The sequence below is a fragment of the Pseudopipra pipra genome, chromosome 3, assembly GCF_036250125.1.
Source record: "Pseudopipra pipra isolate bDixPip1 chromosome 3, bDixPip1.hap1, whole genome shotgun sequence".
NCBI lineage: Eukaryota > Metazoa > Chordata > Aves > Passeriformes > Pipridae > Pseudopipra > Pseudopipra pipra.
In genome coordinates, this window is record NC_087551.1 from 33798473 (window position 1) to 33821707 (window position 23235).

Genomic DNA, 23235 nt, shown 5'->3' on the forward strand with positions numbered 1-23235 from the left:
TTTCCCTTTTCTTTAGGTCATGACTGCTCAATTCGCTTGTGGAATCTTGAAAGCAAGACCTGCATCCAAGAATTTACTGCTCATCGCAAAAAATTTGATGAGTCAATTCATGATGTGGCATTCCACCCCTCCAAATGTTATATTGCCAGTGCAGGAGCTGATGCGCTGGCTAAAGTGTTTGTATGACAGAGTGCTTCCTGTTCAACTTTAGCTTTGTATATATTTAACCAGCTGCACAAAGAGAAGAGGAGGGCATGAGTTGTTTTATCTTGCCCTGTAATGTTTGTAAGTGTTTAGTTTTGCAGGGTGCTGTTTTCTAAATTGACGTTTGCTCTGATTTCTGTGAGCTCAGCTGGTGCTGAGAGCTTGGAATCTCTCAGTTTCACATAGTTAAAAAAAAATAAAAAATAAATGCTTTTATTTTAGAGGGTGTGAATTTTCGTCCAGGCAGGCCTTGGGTGAAACTAGGTCTACGTATTCTCTATTAATAAAATGAGAGTACTGGAAAGAAGGGGTCTAATTGCATCAGGGAGTAGGAAAAGAGGGAAACTTCCTAGGATGCTTCTCATTGAGGAATCTTAATGTTAAATCACCTGGAAAAAGTGATTCAGAGTCAGTTCACATGCTCATTACTGTATCACGTGAGAGGCACTTTGTCATCCCTTTGGTATGAATAAAGTAGATCTTGTTCAGAGAGCAGTAGCGGATTGTTAATCTCAGCCTAATCTGGTTGCTAGCCTAAGATAAATGCAATTAAAGGAAAGCAGATTACTAACATACATTAAAATGCAGCAAAGTTTCTGTTACATCTTCTATGTTATACAGTAAATATTTAGTTTGCAAAAAAATTTATATAATTTTTAAAGACTGTATTAGCATATGGCTTGAAGCTGAGCCTTTACTCTAAGTCCCAATTAACAACAGACTGAAGCAGTCTGTATATACTGTAGTAGCGATCTTAACTTATTCAATGCTGTTTATTCTTGGAGATCTGGCACAAGAAATTATCCTAAAGCTTTCCAAAGAAGCTGTCGTACAATTTAGTTATCAAACATTCATCTCCTCTTCCTGTTTACTGCTAAAAAGGGTATCATTCTGGGCATTAAAAGATAACATGAAATACTTTTTTTGAAGATTAAATTTATAACTAATGCTTTGTATGAGTCCTGCTAGTGGAATAGGTGGGAACTATACAAAACTCCATCGGTTTGAGAGATTCCGCTACTTCTAGAGGTATTTCCCAGCTTCACCTTTTGTGGGACGTTCTAACTTGTCCGCTTTGCTGGATGTATTGTGCCATTGATTAGGTTACCTGAAGAATGAGTGCTTCTTGTAACTACTCAACAGATGTGCTTTGTTTATCTATTCAGAGCTTCTCTGTTGACTTGAATGACAAATAACTTTTAATCCAATCTTTTAGTCTTTTTATCCCTTCTTAGAGGAAGGTGAGTGGATTCTTTTCTGTTATGTGTCATCATCAGAGTTATTACTCTTCATAAGCATGAAGTTGGTCTTTTCCTCTAATGGGAATGGAAAGCAGAATTTCTGCTGGAGATGATTTGTGATGCTGATGCGAGTAGGAAAGAACCCAATGCAACTCTTCATATACCAGCTTGAGGTTAAGACTGGAAACTGATAAATAAATCTTTAAACTGACACTTTGTAAACAGAAGTAATTGAAAGATATCAAAATAGGGTTTGACTGTGTTGTTTTTAGATGGCATTAGGGGATGGGACCACATTTGAAGCTGATCTCAGAGTTTAAATCAAGTGTATTATTTAGGTAAAAGGTTGACCTGTATGCTGTTTGAGCCTGCAACACATTATATGTACTGCTAAAATATCCTGGAATACCTTTTATTGCTCAGAATATTCAGATATGTCACTTCATGATATTGATATGCAATATATTTCCATAGATAAGATTAGAACTTTTACCATAAAACAGATGACTACAATAATAATACAGATTATTTAGTTTTTATAAAATGTTTTGGTTATGATGGAAGGGGGTAAACTTGGCTGCAAAACTGAGCATTCAACTTTGTGAGAGTTCTGTGTACTTGACTCATATTCTTTCAGTGTCATTATTTTATTTCTTTTTGAAGAGAAAATTGCAAAGATTTATTTGAAAAATTCTAAAAGTTATGTATATTATATATGTGTATATATATTGTAAACATGTATTAAATGTGTCTAGTAAGGGAAGACTCCATGGGTGCATTTTAATGTTTTAGTATTAAGAGTTCTCTTGAGTTTGTGTATACAGAGGATAATGGTGTGAGTATGAAATGAATGTTGTGCTTTTGCTTACACAGTACAATATGTAGTCACAGTTGTTTAAATTGCTGTACATAAAAACTAGTAGGCCAGCATGCTTGTTTTTAAAGACTGTCATTCTGATTACAATTGGAATGTAAGATGTGGCTGTTCAAATGTGAATTGAAAGATGTTTCCTTCTCGCTATTGAGCTCTTGCTCAAACTGAAAAGTGATTTTTTTTAAAAGCTGGCAATAGCTAGAGGATGAGGTGCCTTTAAAAAAAAACAAAAACAAAACAAATGTAGCCTTACAAAGAGGTTGTGGAGTATATATATTTTTGTGCTTGTCTTCATAATTGATGTCAATGTCTTTTTACTGAACTTGCTCACATACTTGTAGGACTGCAGGGTATTGTGCATGAGCCTGTCAGATCTTCTGAACATCATCATAGGAGATAGGGTTGAAAAAATTATTTAGATTATCTAGTCCATCTGCTTGCAAAAGCGGGGTTGTACACTTGTGAGTTTTAATATTGTCTTGGCCAGTGAGATTTTATATATGTTCTAAACAATTAGGCTTCCTTTGGAAGATTATTTCAATGATTACATCTCACTGACAGGAGAATTTACTTGATGTTTAGTAGCTCTTTTTTGTAATTTCGTGCCAGTATTCCAAGCCTTGTTTTGTACCATTTTGCATATTCCTCATGGTCTTTGTAATTGGAACCCGCATGCACACACTGGTTCTATCTGTATATTTCCATTCCTTTCTGCTTTCTTCATGCTATTTTTTAGTCTGCTTTTTTTACACAACTTTTTCTTGTTTTCAGCTTTTAGCTCAGTTCTCCATATCTTGGTGTCCATACTACCATTCCACATGCATGATTTATTGGACTTAGTCTGAAGGTCATCTCTTAAGTGTGGTTGTTGTTTGGTAGGGTTTATCCTCTGTAACATGATGCTTTTATGTAGGAAGACCAAAATTCTGTTGCCTCCCAAACCCAAATCATATTTCTTCATTTCTCACAACTGCTTTAAATAACTTTGAGCATTGCTGCTTTTCGAGTTTCTTCTTCACTTTCAATATGTTGTTATAAACCTTTTGCAGCTAGAGACTTAATTCCTGTTTCATGATTATCTTGGGTCTTACACGCTTTGAACTTCTGACCCCTGAGGGCACTAAATTATTTTTATTTGTTCCCCTTTTGTGTGCCCTCTTTCCTGGTTCAATGCAATTGGTAACTTTCATTAATGTGATACATACTTTAATTGAAAGTGTAAACAAAACTGGACCTAAGGCTTATTCTTGCAAAAGCCATTTTTCTGCAACATCAGTATATAGTGTTTTACCATTGCTATTTTTCCCATATCTAATTTACATGCTAAATTCTTTTAATGGTTAACTCATATAATTTTTTGTGTTTGTTAGCCTGTGCTACTGATTTTGGTTTTACTAACTGATTTAATGAAGAATTTTCAGTTCTTCTGTATGTTGAAAGTTGGTCTGCTAGTTTTAAATACTCTCACTTTTAATTTACTTCACTGTGCTGTTTGCTTTCACATGTTACCAGAATGCCTGCTCAGAATGATTTGGAGTAGCCTGGAAGAAGGTCCAGATATATTGTGTCACAAAGTTCTGGTGTCTGCATTTATTTTTGTGCCTCAAAGAGAAAACTTCTGACGTACCACATAAGTGATTTTATTACTTTTAAAAGAATCACCTGATGAATATTTTGGAATCTCATTTGTCTTTATTTTGATAAAGTATGTTCTTTAGCAAGAAGCCTGTATAACTATATGCCACATACTATGGATTATTTTTTTAGGATGTATATTTTCAAATAATGTTAGGTTAAAGCAGTTCCATATGCAATGTGGTTGAGTAAGTGTGTGGTGTTCACCATACAGCTTTGTGATTAGGTCATACAACACCATTTTTCATTTGTGAATTTAAAGTAACCAGAAACTTGTCCTTTTCAATAAATATGTGAGAAACAAAGGGCTTAGTTACACCACCTTTTCAGTACACTTGTTGGATCACAGATGTGTCCCCATTCCTTCTTCCTTATGTTTAACAGTGTAATTTTGGGGAACAGCAAATTCCGTAAACTCATGTGTCATTTGAGCAGTGTTTGATGGGCAGAAGTGTTAGTCTGTCTCAAAGGAAACAAAAAATTGAAAAGGGGGCTTAACCTTCAGATAAGCAAGTTCAGGGTTTTTTAAATGCCTTTCAAGGGGTGTATTTGGGAGCATTTACAGGCTGTGGTTAAGCAGTGTGTTTGCAGACTGTCCCAGGTACCCAAAAGCCTACTTGATACCTGTGTGAAATACCTAGTAAACCTGAATTGCATTAAGGAAGGAAATGCAACCATTGTGCTTGTCCTGTGTCTGTACAGGAGACTGTAGGAAGCAGGGAAACCATTTGGTGAACTCTCTGGGGGATAGAGTGTAGGTTAAATGGCCGGAACTATGTGCCCTTCATGTGACTGGTGTCATCGTGGGTGGATTTGGCTGAGGAGCAGTGCAGTGATTAGCCTGATGGTGCCACAAAGAAAAACATAAAAATTTAGAATAACAAATTTACCAAGGCTTTCCCAAAGTTGCAGGTTGTATAAAGGATAAAATCTACTATATATCCAGATTCCAAATTACACACTGTTTTGTCAAAATAGAAGGCAAAGATTTTTCAAATTTCAAAATTTTGGATGAGATGGCAAGAGATTTGTAATAGCTATTACTTAAAATCTAAGAACAGAACTTACTCTTCTGCTGACATAGTCTTCATGTTGGAGAACCCTCTTATGTGAAGATAAGCTCCTCAGACAGTGGGACTACTCTTTTGCATTGGATAAGCATTTATTTAAAAACAGAACACAGGACTAAGTTTTTGTCTCACATCCTTTAGTATTGAACCAAAGTCACAAAGTTTGGGATGCAGAGTAGAATTTTAGCTTTGTTCCTCAGTTTTGTTTTTTTTCTTTAGTTATAACCTACATAGTTAATATATATTATATACAGTGCCATCTGTATGACACACTTCACGTTAAACAGCCCATGCTGTAAAAAATATCCCTTAAGTACTTTCTCACACAAGTGTGATGTGAATGGTTCCAGGTAATTTGTGACTGACTTAACAGGTATTGCCTTTCCATTTTCTAATGGGAGAGCTGATAAAATTCATGGAAATAAGTGTGAAAAATAGTTACAATGTAACATTTAAAAATATGCTGAAATTTGTGGCCGTTTAGTGGAAATTGGTTTGGACTACACTATTAGGAATGAAGAAATCAGAATACCTCTTCAATGTGGTAAATTGGTTTGTGTAAGATGTTGTAATCTTTGACATGGTAATATGAGTTCTCTTGGGCATCTGCTGTTTGGGAGCATCATAGGGATGCCCAGTGTTGCTGTTTCTATTGAGAGACAGAGAGGAAGAAAAGATTTCCATGAAAAAAATACTCAGATGTTTCAGGAAGCGCCCTTTTTTCCATAAGGGTGTGAAGGCATTGAGAATATTTTATCTAAATCTGATAATGTGTTAGCTGAAGAGAATTACAACTTGACTCTTTCATCATCAATTTCTTTAGGCTTAGAGATGAACACCATTATAACAAGTCACCTATAAACTACCAGTCAAAACCTCTGCCATGTTTCTACTGAGCAGCAAAGAAACTGTTGGAAACCAGTGTTGATCCATCCAGTTATATCAGGGTTTTTATATAAGAAACAACCCCTGTTGTAAAAGAGGTGGTGTTACATGAAAAAGAGCAAACGAACAGGGAGGGACTAGGATGACTTTTGTGTAAATAGTCCTTGTTCAGGCAAGTGATCTTGTTTAGCTGGTGGGACTCTTCCCAGCAGGGAGGATGGTTGGAAATACGACCTTTAAACTAATGTCTCTGCCTGTGCTAGTGAACACACCTGTTGTGCAGGATACCTGTCCTTTTGATCTCTTTTTTTTTTATCTTCCCACTTAAATCCTCCTTTGAGGTTACGTTTTTGGAGAATCTTAAAATCTCAGTGAGCTCTTATTGCAGGGTAGATTTCATAAAAGTCTATTGATTTTTCTCTCGGAGCGTTTTTTTGGAAGAGTTGTGGAGTTTCAGCTTCAGCCCTACCCCTCTCACCACCAAAAGACTGATTTGTACCTCCTTATTCCTAGTTCATTTAATTCTAATGAGTTATCTCTTACCCTACCTGCTGACTTAGCTTTGCTGCTCTGTAGTCACTTGTGAAAGCTTACAAAGTGTGATATCATATGTTTTTTAGAATCTGAATTCCACTACAGAAAGCTTAAATCCAGTTGAATAGTAAAATTTGTGAGTCCCAGCTGGTTCATTGCCAGGAGATGCGTTTCTAGATTCCAAGATCCGAACTATGGCTGAGCTAAAAAGATATTTAATAATATATGCTTTTTAGCCCAACTTTCTTTCTGATTAAGTGTGGATTGTGGTATTGTGTGTTAAACTAGTTTTGCCCTGCTTGTGCTGCCAAGCCACGCTGTGATCCTGGGAGATCACACAGGTGTTTAAACCATGCCCACGTGTGTGTTTTTAAGCTGCTCAAAGCCTTGTGTTGACATGGTCCTCAAGGCCAGTCTCCTTGCGTTCCCTGGGTTTGAATTGCAGGCTCCCAAAATTACTTCCTGGCTATTTCGAGAAACCCTTGATCCTCACACCACAGTATTAGACTGAAATGTTGAGAAAAGATTTATGCAGCTGGATTTGTACTATTCTGAAAGGGAAAGGATAACTTGTTGCCAAGCCAAATATATTCATTATTTTTTGATTACTTTCTAAAAGCAGCCAAAAACATTGTATAAGGGATAAACAATGGACTTCAAGCTAATATTTTTCCATTAAGAATTTATTTTTTTATTCTTCCTGTCATTAAGATATAGTCCTTTTTGGATGTAGCTTGTTTTCAGATGTATGGCTCCTGGAATTGTTTCCTTGCAGTTGGACATTTACAGACATGCATCGGTTTTGTAAACTGTCTCATATGTGTTAGCACTTGTTCTGGAAATGAAAACTGAGCATGTTAGCTAATAATTTCTTGTACCTTTATAGCCCAAGCAGACTGAAAAGCGGTCTTGTGCTATGTTTTCCTTGTATAGTGCATCTAAAAAGAACTTGGAGAAGGAACTCCATGATAAGATGACTTTTGTTGCTGTAAGTTTTTCTGTTGACATTTGTCAGCTTATAAACTATCTGCATTGTATTTTACATAATTATCTTCAATTGACTGTCAGGTTAAAAAAGAAAAGTTTTTTTGCCGTATGGACTGTAGTTCAGATTTTTTTGTTGTTGTTACTTATATTAATATACTTTTTTCCTCTCTACAAGAAATAACTATTGAACCTGACACTTCTCTTTAGGAGAAGTTACCACAGGTGATAACCACTTAAATGTTAGTGATTACAGTGGCTCCTCTTCTGTTTGGGTCACTTCCATGACAGATAGTTGGTATGAAAATGCTATTGTGGATGATATATAAACAGCTAAGGGAAATTAGGACTCCCCTTCAGAACTATGTTGAGGTTATGATTTTGTATGCCAGTTTTGAATGAGTACTTTGAAACAATGTTGGGCTTCAAACGTCTTGCAAAAGGTTGAATCCAAATGAGAAATACTTACTCTTTGTGTAATAGTCTGCTTGTCAGTTTTTTGTGTATGGCTCAGTACAAGGCTGTGTCAGAATTTCAGTACCATGAAATTACCTTGTTTAAATGGCACTGTCTTGCAAAAGTGGATGTTTTTTTAAGTAAGAAGTTCTGTTTTCTAATTTGTGAAGGAAATTGTTTCCTTGAGAGTAAGCATCCATAACTGTAATATACTTCATGATTTTGAAAAGGCTTCTTAATCATGGGAGATGAGAAAAGTGAAGAAGTGATTCATTCTCTGAAGATTTGTTAAGCATTTATTATTATAAGTATAAATTTTTGCTTTAAATGAAAATCCCTTTTCAAACACTTAATATTAAACTTCTTACTAAAATTCAGTAGTTTAGAATCCTGGATAAATATCTAAAATGGCAAAGATATAAAATTCAGAGGGAAATTATTTTGAAATATACCAGTATAATTTTGAGCTTCTCAACTGCAGCCCTGAATTTTCTCTTTTTCACTGCAATCCATATTTTGTGAAACTTTTTGGATAGGTTATATTTAAAGCTACATTCACTTGCCTGAATAAGTAAAATAAATATTTTGTCATTAAAATTATATAGATCTACTTATGTTAGTGTGCCGTTTAAAATGAGACCTCATTGAGGTAACCATGCAGGTATTTGTATTGGTATGACAATAGTGAAGTGGGGTATCTGTGTACTGTACCCGCATTCTGTGCTGAGCAAAATCACATGGACTTCCAGAAATAAAAGATGGTTTTTAAGAACAGCTTTATTTAATGTTGCAGCAGCAAGTAAGTGTCATTTGTACCATATAATTATGTAAATTGGGTGCTAATAAATACTATTTTTCAACATTTTGCATTGTGTTCATAATTTTGCATAAGACGTGTGTGGTTTTGGAGCATGTGCTAGGAGGGGGAGGGGCACTCAGACTAAGACAAGGAGACGTGTTTGTAAGGGCTTGAGGTAACTCCATGTGAACTTCCTATGGAACTGTGCGATGTCTCACCGTTCACAGTAATGCCTCAGTATTTCTGTTCTCCATATGTCTTGGTTTTGTACTGCTCTGCCAAATTAGCACTGTTTGGCACCCCACGTCTTTCCATGTGCTTAGGTGAATATGGGGTGAGCAGAGGTGCAGCGTGGGTGTGGTGCTGTTGTGCAGGAGCTGGTCTGTCAGCGGTGCATTGATCGCAGCCAGACACAGTACACTTCCTGAGGACAGCATTCATTTAAAATAAAAATAAGTGTGTGGTTCTGCCCCTGGGGAGAGGATGAGGGAGAGCAAACCACACATCACAGATGGTAGTCATGTTGCTACAGGAAGGTGCTCAGAATGGCACTGTGAGGGGGTGGTATGGGAACCTACACAGAACTGAGCAGAACAACTTGTTGTTAGTGAGTCCATCCTATTTTTTTCTAAGCTTGTAGGTGGGATAAGCGAAGTTCTTATCTCATCTTCTTGGTAGGTGTAAAATAACCCTTCTGATTTGGTCCTACTCATCTTCCTGCCTCATAGGAAAGGAGGAATTGCTTTATGAATTGACAATACAATTGCATTCCCCCCCGTGTTCTGCCTCCAGAGAGGGTCAGTAGAAGATTCCTGAGGTAGTGGGAAAGACAATTTTGGGAACAACATAGGAGTGATCCTTCCACATGGGAGGCCTTCCTAACATGCTTATGGGTTTGCCTATGAACAAGACGTTCCCGTGATGATTTGGGTGTGAGAAAAGTGACTATATTTGGTGATACAGTGAAACTTCTACCATTTCTCCTTGTGCTTAAAAAGAAGTCATTTCTGTGAGTGCTGGAGTTCTTGAACTTATCAGAGTTTTTATTACACATCGGAGAAGGGGTTAAACTGGTATTAAGAAAGATAACACTTATGTCTCTTGCCATTCAATATGACTGGCGCAGTTGATTGTGAACAGTGTGGCTGATGCAGCGCTAAAACGCGTAATATTGCGCACACACACACCCCCCACCCAGTTTAAGTTTTAACAAGGAAAAAAAGATTACCTTGAGGAATTTGAGGCACTGAGCTGTGTAGATGTACATTTGCAGTATGTAGGTGACTTGGCAAATGTAGATGGCCTGGTACTGACTAAGACTTCTAAAAATTAGATGGGAATGAATAAGAAAAGGGATCAAACTGTTTCCATAATGTTGCTCATGGGCAGACAAAAATAGAGGAACGATATGACTTCGCTGAACCATGAAGTAATTTAAGGTATGTATACCACAGAAGACTAACTTAAGTTTGGTGTCTAGGTAATATTTCTTGATATTTACTGCTCGCTTTGACTTGCTGAGTAGATAACGTGAATAATTTACTGTGGAGTTTACAGGTAAGATGTTCAATACACTAAGCATGTTTAGACTGGGTTGGTCCTGGCTGCATACTTAACCCCAGAGCTTTTCCTGGTTACTGGAATGGCTTCCCTCGTGCTGGAGAGCCATAGGGGAAGGCATGCAAGGAGAAAGGAGAAGCTTCTCTGCCCACCTGTCAGCAGCAGCTATGGAGAAACCTTCCTCTTGCTGAACCAGCAAAACAGCAACAGCTGAGAAGCAGGAAAGTGCACACAGGGGGCAATACTTTCTGTGCAGGGTGGCACAGTGACAGCAGAAGTGCTGAGTGTCCCCCTCTGGGAAACAGGACTTTGAGTTACCTGTCTATGAAGGGATTGGTGAACTTTTAATTGAATTTGGTGTCTCACTGAGAATGTGAGTGGCTAATGCTGGAGTTAGAGGCAAGAGGTGCTGAGGTTGAGCTCTGCCGAGGCTTCCAGAGCATGGGCATCAGTATTTATTTCTAGGTGGGTGTTCTGCACTGTGACTGCTGAGCACTGATAAACCATCAGCCCAACTCTTGAGTGCAAAAACACTTATTTCTTAGGGAGAGGATGATCAGAAAACACCTTCTACAATGGGTATCCAGTGACTAGTTCAGACAGCTCCCCGTCCTGGGTAGGACGTGTCTTGTACCCTTCTCTGGGATGCCTCTGTCAGACAGCAGGTTCCACTGCACTGGTCAGGCGTCTGAAACTGAGTAGCCCAGCATCAAGCAGCTGGACATCTAGATTCTCTCTTGATTCAGTCCTGCCTCTAGAAAGTGTGTAGAAACTCTGTGGTTTATTTTTTTCAGCTTCCAAAGGAAGTCTAGTTCCAAATAAGACATGATCTTGCAGACTTTCGAAAATACTTATGTCTTTGATGCCTTTCAGTCATTAGACTCTGCTTCAATGACAGATTCCTCTGACAAATAACTTTGAGAAAACTCACTGTAAGGATTTTTTTACATCTGAGCATATAAAAGGATATTGAAGCACCTGGGGCTTTGCCAATCTTCCATAATGCAGTAATCACCTCAGCTGTGCTTCAGAAACTAAAATGGCATAGGCCGTATTTGGTGTTTATTTTTTAACCCCATATGAGATGACGTGCACTGCATATGCCTTTAAGACAATTTTATTGCAAAAGATATAGCAACTTATATAGATAAGCTCAAAATAGCTTGTATATGTTACAGAAGGAGTTCTGCTGCTTTCCTGAAACAAGTATACCTCCTTGAACATTTATTTTATCAAGATATATATGTAAGTTATCTTGTTTTTTAATAAAACAGTATTTAGAGACTTTTGTAGGTGGCAAGTAATTTGATTGCTATGAGGTAAAGGTTAAGAGGAGTATGTTGCTTTTGTTAATGGAAGAGTGTATTCTTACAAGTTTTGAGGCTTCTGCTTAAGTTTACAATGTTTATGAATAAGACATCTAAGTTTAGATGAGAGTCGAATTAAACCACTTTCACACTTTGAGATCCAACAATTTCAAGGTCATCTGAAGAAGTAAATAAAAAGGCACATTGGCAAATGAGCACCATAGTTGTTCTGTAAACTTAAGATAAACCATATAAACAATAACAAACCCTGAAGTGCCCATTATAAATGCTTGACATAAGATAGCTCTGCAACTTCCCTGTGAAAAAGCTCTTGAAAGTTTACTGTCATTGCTTGAGGTTTAAGCTTTAGGAAGAAGTTGTATCCTATATGCATATATCCCTTATGCATATCCTAAAGAACATGTATGGCTCTAGCTGTTCCTAATATCTTAGCCATCATTGCTGTGCTTTTTGCAGAGCACGAATGAAATACTGGTGAGTCTCTGTGGGGTACCAGTTTTATGTGCCACAACTGTACGGTCAGTATGGAGAAGAATATGTGGTGGTAAATTGTTGCATTAAAAATTAAGCCACAATATTAAGAGTAGGTATAAGTTAAGACTTAGGTCTTTTTCTCAGCTAGCCCCAAATCGAGCCCCAAGCAAGTGGTTTTCAGACAATAAATCTGGTGTGTGAACTGAAGTCCTCATTAAATTCAGTTCATGTCTTTGAGTTTTGTCCAGCCCGTGTAATGTCCCTTGTTGACAGAGAAAGATGTGTTCAGCCAAACAGTAGTGAGGAGGTGGGAGATGGGAAGTATTAGGAGTTACTCTGCTCATACATAACTCTCTTCTTAATCATTTCTTCAAGCCAAGAAACTATTGCTGTGGAAGTGCAGCAGCACAGATTAGTGTTAAAAATTCTGCGTACAAATATATTGTATGTCTTTATTTTGATTTTTTTTTTGGAAGCTGGCAATGGCCTGCACCTTCTGTCTGGGTGGCATTGTTGAATTGATGATGTTCTTCTAAGAATGTTTTTTTTCTAAGAGGAAGATCTGAACCTTCCCTGTGTAAAACCATTGTTTCATCCAGGACTGTTTTCGATTACCTCTTGAGAGGACCCCAGCCTGGCTTATGTTACCACACGAGAGGGATCATGCAAAATCTGCTGGTTTCACTAGTTTGCATTATGCTTATTTAACTGGCACTTTTTTCATCCACATTTCCAAACATAACCGTTTAAAAGATTGTGCTACTTTTGCCGACAGAAAGGAGTTTCCCTTACGGCAGTTAACTTCAATTAAATTTTTATGTGGCTAATAAATATCTTGGGTCATGGTTATTAAAACTATAAATACTGTTAAAAGCTTGATTTGCAAGTAATATGTGAAATTTAAGTTTTAATTTCTTCCCATTTCCTGTTAGTTCCACAAGCCTAATGCGGCACGGCTTCAATTGCCATAAGGTACATGAACACATACATTTTTATTGACTCTTTGATAATCTTGCTTAATGAACATATTTTCTTAAATGATACTGGATGGAACATAACCAGCAACTGCTGCTTCCTAATTAAAGTGTGATTCTTTTGGTCCTCCTAGTGTGTCAGTCCTCACTGACTAGTGATAGGGGTAGTTCTTCACTTAAGAAACCACTGTGTGTTTTAACTGATCCAGGGCTGTAGTATCTACATTTTTAAATCAATCCATAAAACATAAGTCTATCCCAAATTTGGAAGAGGGTGTCTGTAAATGCTTGAAATGCTGTGTTTCCCAGTATATAATACAGAATGGCTCTCCTTACACTACAGACTGCTGTAAGCTGTTCTGAGCAGTGTTTTAACAACAGAATGGTGGGTCTCAAATGCTTTTCTGAGTGTGAGCAACTTAAACCCACATTTTTTCTCAGAGTCTTCTCTGTCCTGGCAACTTTCCTGTGGTCCTGCAGACCTTGAGCCACCCAAGAGCAGAGGAAGAGAGTTAAGGAGGCAAGACACTTCTCAAAATCAAATATTAATGCAGTATTGAAGGAGACTAGATTCCAGTTCTTGCATGTTGGCTGCCTTATGGATTTGGGGCTTTATTGGACTTGACAAAGGGTTGTATGGTCCCAGATCTTGACCTTTTCCTCTCACTTGTCTTCCAGTTTCCCAGGGTTTCAATAAATCTCAGTGCTTGAGTTTACAGTAGCTGAAGCTTGACTTGCTGGCAAGACAGCAATATGCTGTTTTTAAGCAATGCCTGTTTTTAAGAAGGTACTCAAATTTGAGCTGTGGTCTGATATTTCAGCCCTGATCTGAGTGTCATCTGGTGGGCAATGCCAACAGAGGTGCTTCTACTGCTCAGCAGCATGGCCACTCCCTGAAGGGACCTGGCTGCTTCAAGGAGCAGGTGGTGCATTGTTAGGAGCTTGTGTATGTTCAGAGGTGAGAAGTGGGCAAGCTGGGGCTCTATTCTGGAAGCAGCTTTTCAAACTGCTGCATTTATTTCCTCCATGTTTACTGCCTCTTTTGCTATCCATCCAAATCAGAGTTTCTGAAGACTGCAAGGAAAAAAAAAAAATCAATAGTCTACACAGAGCATGCATAGGGACAGAGCTGCAATCAATCTTGCTGACTAGAAAGTGCCAGAGGAAAACACCTTCAGTGTTTCTTGTACTGAGGGCTGGCATTATTCCTGTGGCACTTGACATGCCTTCAGCATGGTGCCCAAGGGTCCTGCCTTGCTTGAGTCCGTCAGTTCCGTGGCTGGGAATTAAATTCTGTGCAAATGTTTTGTATGAGCTGATTAACATAGCGATAGAGGTTGTCAAATTCATCCACAAAGAAGGAATGCTCCTTATGGGGATCTGTTGCAATGGCTTCCAGTTCGTCTGGGGCTGCCCAAGCAACTCCGATGGAGTAAGCAATGACTCCTGGAAAGAAACCCATATTTTAGAATAAGCATAAATGTTTTCTTTGCATTAAATTTAATTTAATACCAATACTGCAAATGTAGTTTCCAGGCCACAAAAAAGTGGACAGTGAATTGGAGTGCTCTCTTTGTATAAAAGCGGTATTTTCAAATTGAAAGAAAGGTCTAATTTGTGCTTTGGAAGTACCTTTCGCCAACAACAAAAAGGCTTAAACAATAGTAAAACTTTTGTTCTGGGTCTAAACAACAGGCTCCTGAACAACAAGGTCTTATTCCAGTGCAAATGTTTTGGAAGATATGACTATCCTGACTGGAAAGCCAAAGGAGTCGTATGTTACTAAGACAGTAGAAATCCCTTGAGATCTCCTAGACATAGCTGCATTTGCAATGATTTATGGGATTATTTTTTCCCCCTGAAGTTCCTTATTCAGATATCAAACAGTTACTGATCTTGTTAGAGCTTAAAGAGACCCCAGGGTGAAGTACTACTCTTCTTTCATAAAGTTTCTTCTGGTGCTGTCATATCATAACAAACTGCATTTATCTGGAAAAATGCTGAGAAACATGGGGAGAGCAGGTAGTGACAGAGGAGCTTTACCATTTCGATGAGCTTCCATGGCCGGCACGCTGACGTCATCGTAAGACCTGCCATCTGTAATGAGAATCATGATCTTTCTTTTGTTGGGTTTGGATTTGCTGAACAGCTGCTCTGAGGCGTAGCTGATGGCTGCTCCCGTGCTGGTCCCACCACTCCAGTAACTGATCCTCTTAATGGCACTCAGCACATCCTCCTTTGTGCTGTACTTGTCAAAGCTGAACTCCAGCCTTTGCTCATAGGTGTACTGAACGGCCCCGACACGGGTGTCCGTGTCTGAAATCTCAAACTCCTTGCTGATGTTGGCTACAAACTGGAGGACTGTGCGGAAGTTGCTGGTGCCGACGCTGCTGGAGCCATCGATGACGAAACCGATGTCGGCCGAATTGAGGCACGTCTTGCTGCAAACCAGCCGGTCGGTGTCACAGACCCGCTTCACCAGGGGCTGGACCACCTTGTGTAGGCTGAACCAGCTGGGCACGTTGATGGAATAGAAACCATTTGTCCTGCACACCGCCTGCAAGGCAACACAAGGATGAACGCAGTGGAAATTCAGTCTGCCTGTTTCTGCTGGGGTATGTAGCTAAATTGTAAATATAGGCTCCTGGAAAGAGCAATGCTAGAGTCTGAAATGGCCACTCCTCCAGTCACCATCTGCTTCCCTGCGCAATGATGTCAATGTAACATCACAGATACTTGTGTAATGTGAAAGTTTTTCCTGCCTTTTTTTAAAAGCTGTGGGATGGAGCTGGTGTTATAGTAGTGAAAGAAATGTAATAAGCAAGTTTGGCATCTGTCCAGCTTTTTTACATGAGTTACATTGTTCACAGGAAAAGCATCCAAATCACAGAGCTTCTGTTAGCGTGTCTCCAATGACATTATAGGAGCCTGTGTGTTCACTGGGAAGCAACTTCAGCTCCCATTTTTCAGGGCAACAAGGAAAATTTTGCCTGCTGACAAACCCTACTATCTTGAAGTGAAACCTGGCACTTAATTTGGGTTATCCTGGGCTCATACCCTTCTAAGCAGAAAAACGCAGGCAATTTTGGTGAAAAATGCAAATAGTCTATCAAGATTCCCCATTGTATTGACTCTGCCAAATAGTAAAAAAATAAACAAAAAAATCATTAACTTTTATAAGTAAACACTCATAGAGGCCAGATCTGTGGGAGGCTTCTGTAGTGGGAGTCAGGTGAGTGTGGGTAGGAAGTAGGGGAGGCACAGAAGAGGAAGTGGGAAGAGTCAAGTGGGGGGACGGGGAAAGAAGTGGTGTGAACAGGCTGGATCAAATTGTCCTTGGCTTTAATGCCTTATAAATGTTAATGCCTCAGGTCTCTGGATAAAAATATTTTGTTAAGCCAGGCTTTATCTATCAACTTAGTGATGGTGTGTGTATCTGACTATATTAAAAGGCCAAGGCACTTGCATAAAGCCTAACAGCTCCAAGGAAGTTATAGTTCCCTCCAGTCTGGGCTCCTCACAGTGTGCTGCCCTCATTTGCTCTTCTTCCTGTCTTGCTTCTATTTTAGTGTTACGATGCAGCAGTATCAAGTCACCATTCCCTCTTTACCTTCCTATTCTGAGTCCATTCTACTCCCACTTCTGCTGTGTCCCTGGCGGGTTTGCAGACACTCACTGTAGTTTTGCTCTCTTAAAAATATTAAATGCAAATGAGACTACAATCAAATTAAATGCTGACCAGAGACAATGCAGCTCTCTGGAGCAGCTCTGAAACTCATGGGAATGATTCATGGCAGAGCAACCCAGCTCAGATTGGAATCTGTTTTTTGAAAACACCGGATAACTAAACTCTGCTTCCTGAGTCCAGCCTGTTCTGGCACTTGGTAGATATCTCCTGCTGTAACTGGGTGCCAGCTTGCCCTGAAGCACTGTTGAGCAGGCAGCTACTGTTGGTGCCAAATACAAATCGATCAAGGCTTGCATTCTCGTTTTTGGCTGCACATGGCAGGGGCTTACTCTTTTTCTAAGAGCTACCATGAAGCAGCAGAAACAAATAACTGAAAAATCATCTCCATCAACAGTGGAAACAAAATGCTTGAGTTACCCAGTATAGATGAAAAACTAAGATGTGCCTATGTTGCGACTGTCCCAACATTGACTTGTATGGGACCTGTTTGTAAATGCAACATTGGCATTAGGCTGACAGGGCTTCTCACCCTTTGCTGAGGGGGAAATGCACAACAGGAGACTCATGGAAAGCTCAGGCTGCAATTTTGCTTTGTCATGCTACTGTATATTTGGAAAACCTCTCGCCTCTATGACTGCAGCTGTGTGCCAATGTTTAGTCGGTCAAAAGCCCCATGATGTACCTCAAACCAGAACTTTACTGAACTTCATCCCCTTTCTGACTTCAGCATTACTGCCTGGCTTTTTGTACAGGAGACCTCAGGACAGTACATACAAGCAGGACAAGAAATAACCATAAGGGTAAGAAGGAAATGGAAATGCCCTGAATTAAGTAGGTTGGAAAACATAGTCAGACCCAAGCTCCTGGCCAGATCCAGCCTACTAAATACCTTGTCCACAAAGTTCGGTTCAATAACATTCTGCTTTTCATTTTGAGCAGCTGCTTCAACAGTGACAAAGAAAATGTTGATCCCTGATTCTCTGGCCAGCCTGGAGGCCTCTTCCACTTGGTCCGTCGGCCACCCGTCCACCACCACTACAACCACATTGGGTGCTCCACCTCGGTTTCCATTAGCATCCAAAAAGAAGTTTTTGTTAACAAATGAAAGTGCCTTCCCTGGAATAAAAGAGGAGTTGGGGAGTTACAGATCTGGAAGCACTCTGCCTGATAATATCCCATGAAATGGTAAGCAGAGGGCTGACTCAAGCACTGGAGGCTGCAGACAGCTGGGGAAAGCAGTTTCCATGGCTGCATGAGAGGAAGGGAGGTCGTTGCTTTCAGTGCCAGTGCTTCCTGAGCCCTCCTGCGCTGAACCCCCTCCCAGAGAAGCTTGGGATGATGACCTGATTTAGCAAGGATTCCCAAAGTACAATGGGAACTGCCCACAAGGAGATAGGTCTATCCTCTCCACTTGCAATGGATTTGCAGTGCCCTGGACCAACACATGCAGGTCATGGTGGGAGCAGTGCCCTCTCACCAGCACTGTCCTAGCACTGAACACTGTTTGGTCACAGCCTCTGTACCCCAAGAGGAGGTATGGGCTCGCTATAGCCCAGGCTCTGAAGTCCTTCCTGAGCTGAGGATGTGTAAGCAGCCCCATCACCTACCAACATTGGAAAGTCCCCCTTTCTGTTGAATTTTCTCAATGGCGTTTCTTAGGTCCTTGGAGTTGGCATAAGTTTTTAAGTTAAATTCTGTGGAAGGGTCATCACTAAAAGAAGAAATGAGAGCAAGTATCAGTGTTTTGCTTCACATACAACACAAAAGCTGTAGGACTGATCTGTGCTACCTGGTTCCTGAGTATGAGCTGGAGTGAGACCTTTAGCACACATCAGCTATAGAGCTACAGCTGCCAGAGTGTGCAGTCATGCCCTGTGGCAATGGGAGTAGCTGCACTAGAAATTCTTACCCATACTGAATGATGCCCATCAGAGGACCAGCACTGCCAATGCCAAGGGCTTGAGCCACATTACCAAGGAACCGCTTCTGAAGCTGAAAGCGGCGTTTGCCAATGCTCCAGCTTCCATCCATTAAGAAGGACAAATCAACCTTGCAGTCTGAGGAGAGATAAAGAAACACAGAAGATATTTTTAGTCCTTTCTGAGAGCTGTGCTTCTTGTGAGTAGCAAAGGCCTAAAATGTCTGCATCCAGTGATTTGTCCTGCTGTGTAAACTCTATGAAAAGCCTTTGACGAGGACAAATCACAGCTGGGGGCTCAAGTCTGTCCTACTCACTGGTAAACACAATTCTTGGCATAATTTTGTCCTAAACAGCCTCTGAGCTTGGCTGTGTGACAAAAGGGCAAGAATCTTTTCCCAGGGGTCAGTCTGGGAGCACTGGATTTGACAGCTAGGGAGGTCAGCCATGCAAGAGCAAGCTGACTTGTATCCTGTGCCCTCAGAGCCACAGCTGGGGCTCAGCATGCTTTATTTGCAGCCCAGGGGTGGTGGGAGTTTGTAAAGCCAGGAATGGTCCTTGGATTTTGTGGTCTGACCACCTGCAGAGCACAAGCTGCAGGAATTTCCTTGGTTATATTTCTGTGGACTTAATTGATATAACAGACATAACAGGAACAGTTCTTCACATATGGTGTTAATGCTGCTCAGAAGGCAGGGAGGTTCCCAAAATGTGTGATGACTGGGATGTGCCTCAGTGGAAGGAAGCCATGGGGTCTTTTCAAGCAGATTGCAATCCAAGATTACTGACAATAGTCCTGACAACTCTGCACTTATGAATGAAAATAGTTCCTTACTTTCATTCTGGACTGGAGCTCACATCAGGGATGATGACTTTGCCTGGTGTACTCAAACTGAGTGGAAGCTGGTTTTGACATATTGTTGTGGACCTGTGTGTGCAGCAGCAGCAGCAGTGTGCTGTGATGTGTTGCCTCTCTGGGCTGAAAACAATGTTCTAGAAAAGGTATGCCTGCACCCAAACAAGCTCTTCCCTTTAATTACACAGATGAACCTCATCTTTGTGCTTCTACAAATGCTGTCTTCGTCACTGCCAGCCTGCTTTCATGTCTCTGAAAGTTAGTGGAGAAATGTTCATCATTGGTGTGCGACCAGGAGTGGGATAAAAATTTGGCTTAACTAGAGCGCTAATTAACATTTTCCCCTTCCGGCATCTGGGTCATCCCTATCTCTTGATTTCCCTGTGATGATGCCTCCTACCAATCAGACTGTCCAAACTAGTGTGTTTTAATCATTTGGTAGCCCGAAGGCTACAAAGCGCCAATTGTTCTTACTGGCTTATGCAACTTCCTCCCATCTCATTACCTTCAATTTTTTTCTCCCGTAGCTGTCTCTTTTTTCTAATTCTAATAATGCTGAATTACAGGACCGTGACTGAGAACTGTGTCCATTCACAGCAGATCGTGAGGCAAGGTCGGGAACCCACAACAAATGTCTCAATTAATGGCCAAGTTTTCCTGAATTTCTTGTCCTTCAAAGGGAGCTACACCGGAGGTTTAGATGTGGAAAGTAGGCAGTTTGTTAGCCACCAGGGTCTGGTATGCAAAGATTTACATACACTTATATACAGACTTAATTTCTGGGGAGGGTTTGGACAGCAAGGGTATTTTGGTGCTGGGACACTGCAAGAGCACAGGCTAAAGGTACTTCATAGGGAGGTGAGCACATTCTGATTTGCAGGGAGGCAAGATCTGAATTACAGCTTTTATGATCCTAGAGGTATCAGCAGGATGAGAATTTTGCTTCTGGTGTGTCTTATCTCAGTTCAACTGCTATAAACACAGATGTCCTTGCCTGTGTCTCTGCTGCACTGAGCTCTGCTTTCCTGCAGTGCTATGGGGTCTGTAGGGCAGAGCCTTCCCCTTTTCTTCTTCTTTGCCTTATTTCTGTATCAATTTCAGGTGTTTTTGACATCTTTGGTAGGGAAAAAGAATACTTTTAAGTACTCTTAAGAGTACTTTTTAAGTACTTTTAAGGAGTGCCTGGGAATATATAGACATTTGGTTCAGTAGTTAATGTAAAGAGTCCAGTCAGCGTTCAGCTGCCAGCGGGTGGGCAAAAGAGGACCCAGGCACCGCTGGGAGGGTGAAGCCCCCTCTCCGAGGTGGCTTCTCATGAGGAGGCGGCAGACAACCCCATCTCTCCACTCAGAGCTTGCTTTCTCTTTCTTCTTCAACTCTGGTCCTTATCTAAGGACAAGTTAATGGGCAAATCTGCCTTTAATTATAAAGGGCATAGAAGATTTCCTTTTTAGAGTAGGGGAGGCTACATTTTCCTCACTGGACTTGAGGGATCCTTGATGCTCCTTCTGCACCCACTCTCTCCTTGCTGTGGCAGGTGCCAGGTCCCTTTCTTAGGTGATTTTCTTTCCTCCCACCCACTGCTGTGGGAAGGGTACCCGCACACAGCATAGCCGTGGGAGTCTGCTCTGGTCAGCAGGGCTTGCTTGTCTAACCCTGACTGCAACACACTGGATTGCCATCTTCCACCATCAAAGTCCCTGAGGGAAGAAGCTCTGCACCCCAGGAGCATGGAGCTGATACTGCCTGGGAAGAGGCAGCAGTGAGCAGCCACCATCTCCCTGCCCAGGTGAGCTAAATTTTGGCTGTTATTTCCTTTCTTGTAGAAGCAAAAACCGATTACTTGTATAAGAGGGGTCGGCAAAGAGTGCTTGCTCTTTCTCTGCAAGAGAAAAATGTGTTCTGGGATTTTCATAGGCTTTCTTGAAAACTTACCTTTTGCTATCTAATTTGAATGCATTCTAGCAATATGTAATTAATAATATGGTATGGCTTAATTATGAGATTAATTCTGGAGTACGTACTCTGGTTGCCCTGGGAGATGGACTCCAGTGGCTTCGGGTTCAATTCTTCCTTTGAGCTGAAGCCTAGAAAGAGAAACGAAAGGCTCCATTGGTGTGTGCTTAGTGGCTGCCCTTGCTCTGTAAGGAAGCAGGCAACAGAGTGACTGCAGAGACACCCTGGCCCGAGGATTGATGTGGGAGGGAATGAGGGTTAAGCTCCTTGGAGCTTGCCTTTTTCCACCTACATCACTCCCAGGGTAAAACAAGAGCAGACATTTCTCTCCAAACACCAACTTCGAATCCCCTTTGGGAGTCAGTCCCCTAACTGCCAGGGCTTGGGAGCAGCATATGCAAGTAGAGGGCTCCTCAGGAGCAGAGGCTGACGGCCATGGTGTGGGATGGTGACTTCCCAGCAGTTTGCCCCCAAGAACTGGCACTGCCACCCCGGTGGCTCACCATGCTTTACAGTGAGCTGCACAACGCCTGAAGCAGATGAGCAACAGATTTAGCATGTTGCTTTTCTGTCCAGAGACTAAGGCACAGGTAGTGAGTGACTCACCCCACTGTGTTATAGCTGGGGAAGCAATGCAAGCCACAGCTCCTTGGGTGCCCCTGGAGGACTGGGTTATTTTACAAAGCACGAAAGAGAGAGGGTAAATGGTGTCAGAGAGATACAGTTAAGTCATGGAAAAGTCTCATGGGCCGCTAGTGGATTTTAGCTCAGGACTAAGGTGAGGTATTTGGGTGGTAGCAGCCTTGGGAACATGTATTTATGTCCTTGTGAGATGCACTGACTCATAGGGCACTATTAGGCTGGCATCAGAAGGTCTGAAAATACTGAACTTCACTCATGACTTGAACGCCTGGCAAGTGTCTCCTACAGTGCAGTATCTCCCTTCCAAGCAAGGGCAAAGAGCTGTTCCTTTTCACTACTGCATGAAAAGATTAAGGGGATTTAGCTGGGCTAATCCTCAGAAGAGACATCAATGATCAGGCAAGCCACAAACTGAACGCTCACCAAGAAAAGATTTGCTCTAAAGAACACCAGAACAGCTTATTATTTTTGTAAACAGCACATTAATTTTTATAAGAAAAGGAGGAGGAAGACTTCCTTAAAGTTTCATCACCAAATAAGGAGAGTATTATGGACTTTGGAGACACAGTAAAAAGGTAACTTTAGAAAATGTGAGCTTAGTATAGAAAAAAGATGAGAAATTACTAGGTGCCACAGAGTTTGTCTCTACACAGCAGCCAGCCATAAGCAAGCTGAGCATGAGAGCAGTGTATATCAAGGGGCATCAGGGAAGGTCACCAACTGAATATGACGGGAGGTGTAACAACCTAAGCTGGTTGCTGAAGGTGATAATGACCAAGCCATATTAATGCAGAAAACTGCAAGAAAACTGCCAAGAAAATGGGGGGAAACACAAGCTCCACCTCCCTCTATTTCAGTTAAGTCTAATAATCCACCCCTCATAATTGTCAAATATAACCTCTTTGCGTCCTTCTACCTGCATGCTGAAAGTTGTGCATAGTTCTGTGTCAGGGGCCACATATGTGGTAAGTCTGAGTATGCAGGACCTAGTGTAGAGCTGGCCTGCTGCCTGCTCCCCCACCAAGAGGCTACAGCACACTGCAGCATCCATATGGGACAGATTGCTTTGGCTTCTCGGTTTTAAATTCAGCTGACAGTGAAGAAAGTTTCTGCTGCAGAGACTATACCGACCCGTTAACAGCAGCACTGTGTGATTT

At 40.9% G+C, this 23235-nt stretch overlaps 2 protein-coding genes across 12 annotated transcripts in view; one reads left to right on the top strand and one right to left on the bottom strand.

The window, feature by feature from the left end:
* The window catches only part of STRN (striatin), a 71161-nt gene extending 62416 nt beyond the window's left edge, over positions 1–8745 (top strand). For all 7 annotated transcript variants that reach the window (XM_064648571.1, XM_064648572.1, XM_064648574.1 and 4 more), the window contains one exon: positions 17–8745. In XM_064648571.1, coding sequence (XP_064504641.1) covers positions 17–186 — 170 coding nt within the window. In that variant the 3' untranslated portion in view covers positions 187–8745. The remainder of the gene's footprint in view (positions 1–16) is intronic.
* A 2598-nt stretch (positions 8746–11343) lies between these two features.
* Positions 11344–23235, bottom strand: part of VIT (vitrin) — a 53093-nt gene continuing 41201 nt past the window's right edge. For all 5 annotated transcript variants that reach the window (XM_064648581.1, XM_064648578.1, XM_064648579.1 and 2 more), the window contains 6 exons: positions 21505–21567; positions 18616–18763; positions 18314–18417; positions 17596–17822; positions 15062–15575; positions 11344–14464 (listed from right to left, as the gene is read on the bottom strand). In XM_064648581.1, coding sequence (XP_064504651.1) covers positions 14286–14464; positions 15062–15575; positions 17596–17822; positions 18314–18417; positions 18616–18763; positions 21505–21567 — 1235 coding nt within the window. In that variant the 3' untranslated portion in view covers positions 11344–14285. The remainder of the gene's footprint in view (positions 14465–15061; positions 15576–17595; positions 17823–18313; positions 18418–18615; positions 18764–21504; positions 21568–23235) is intronic.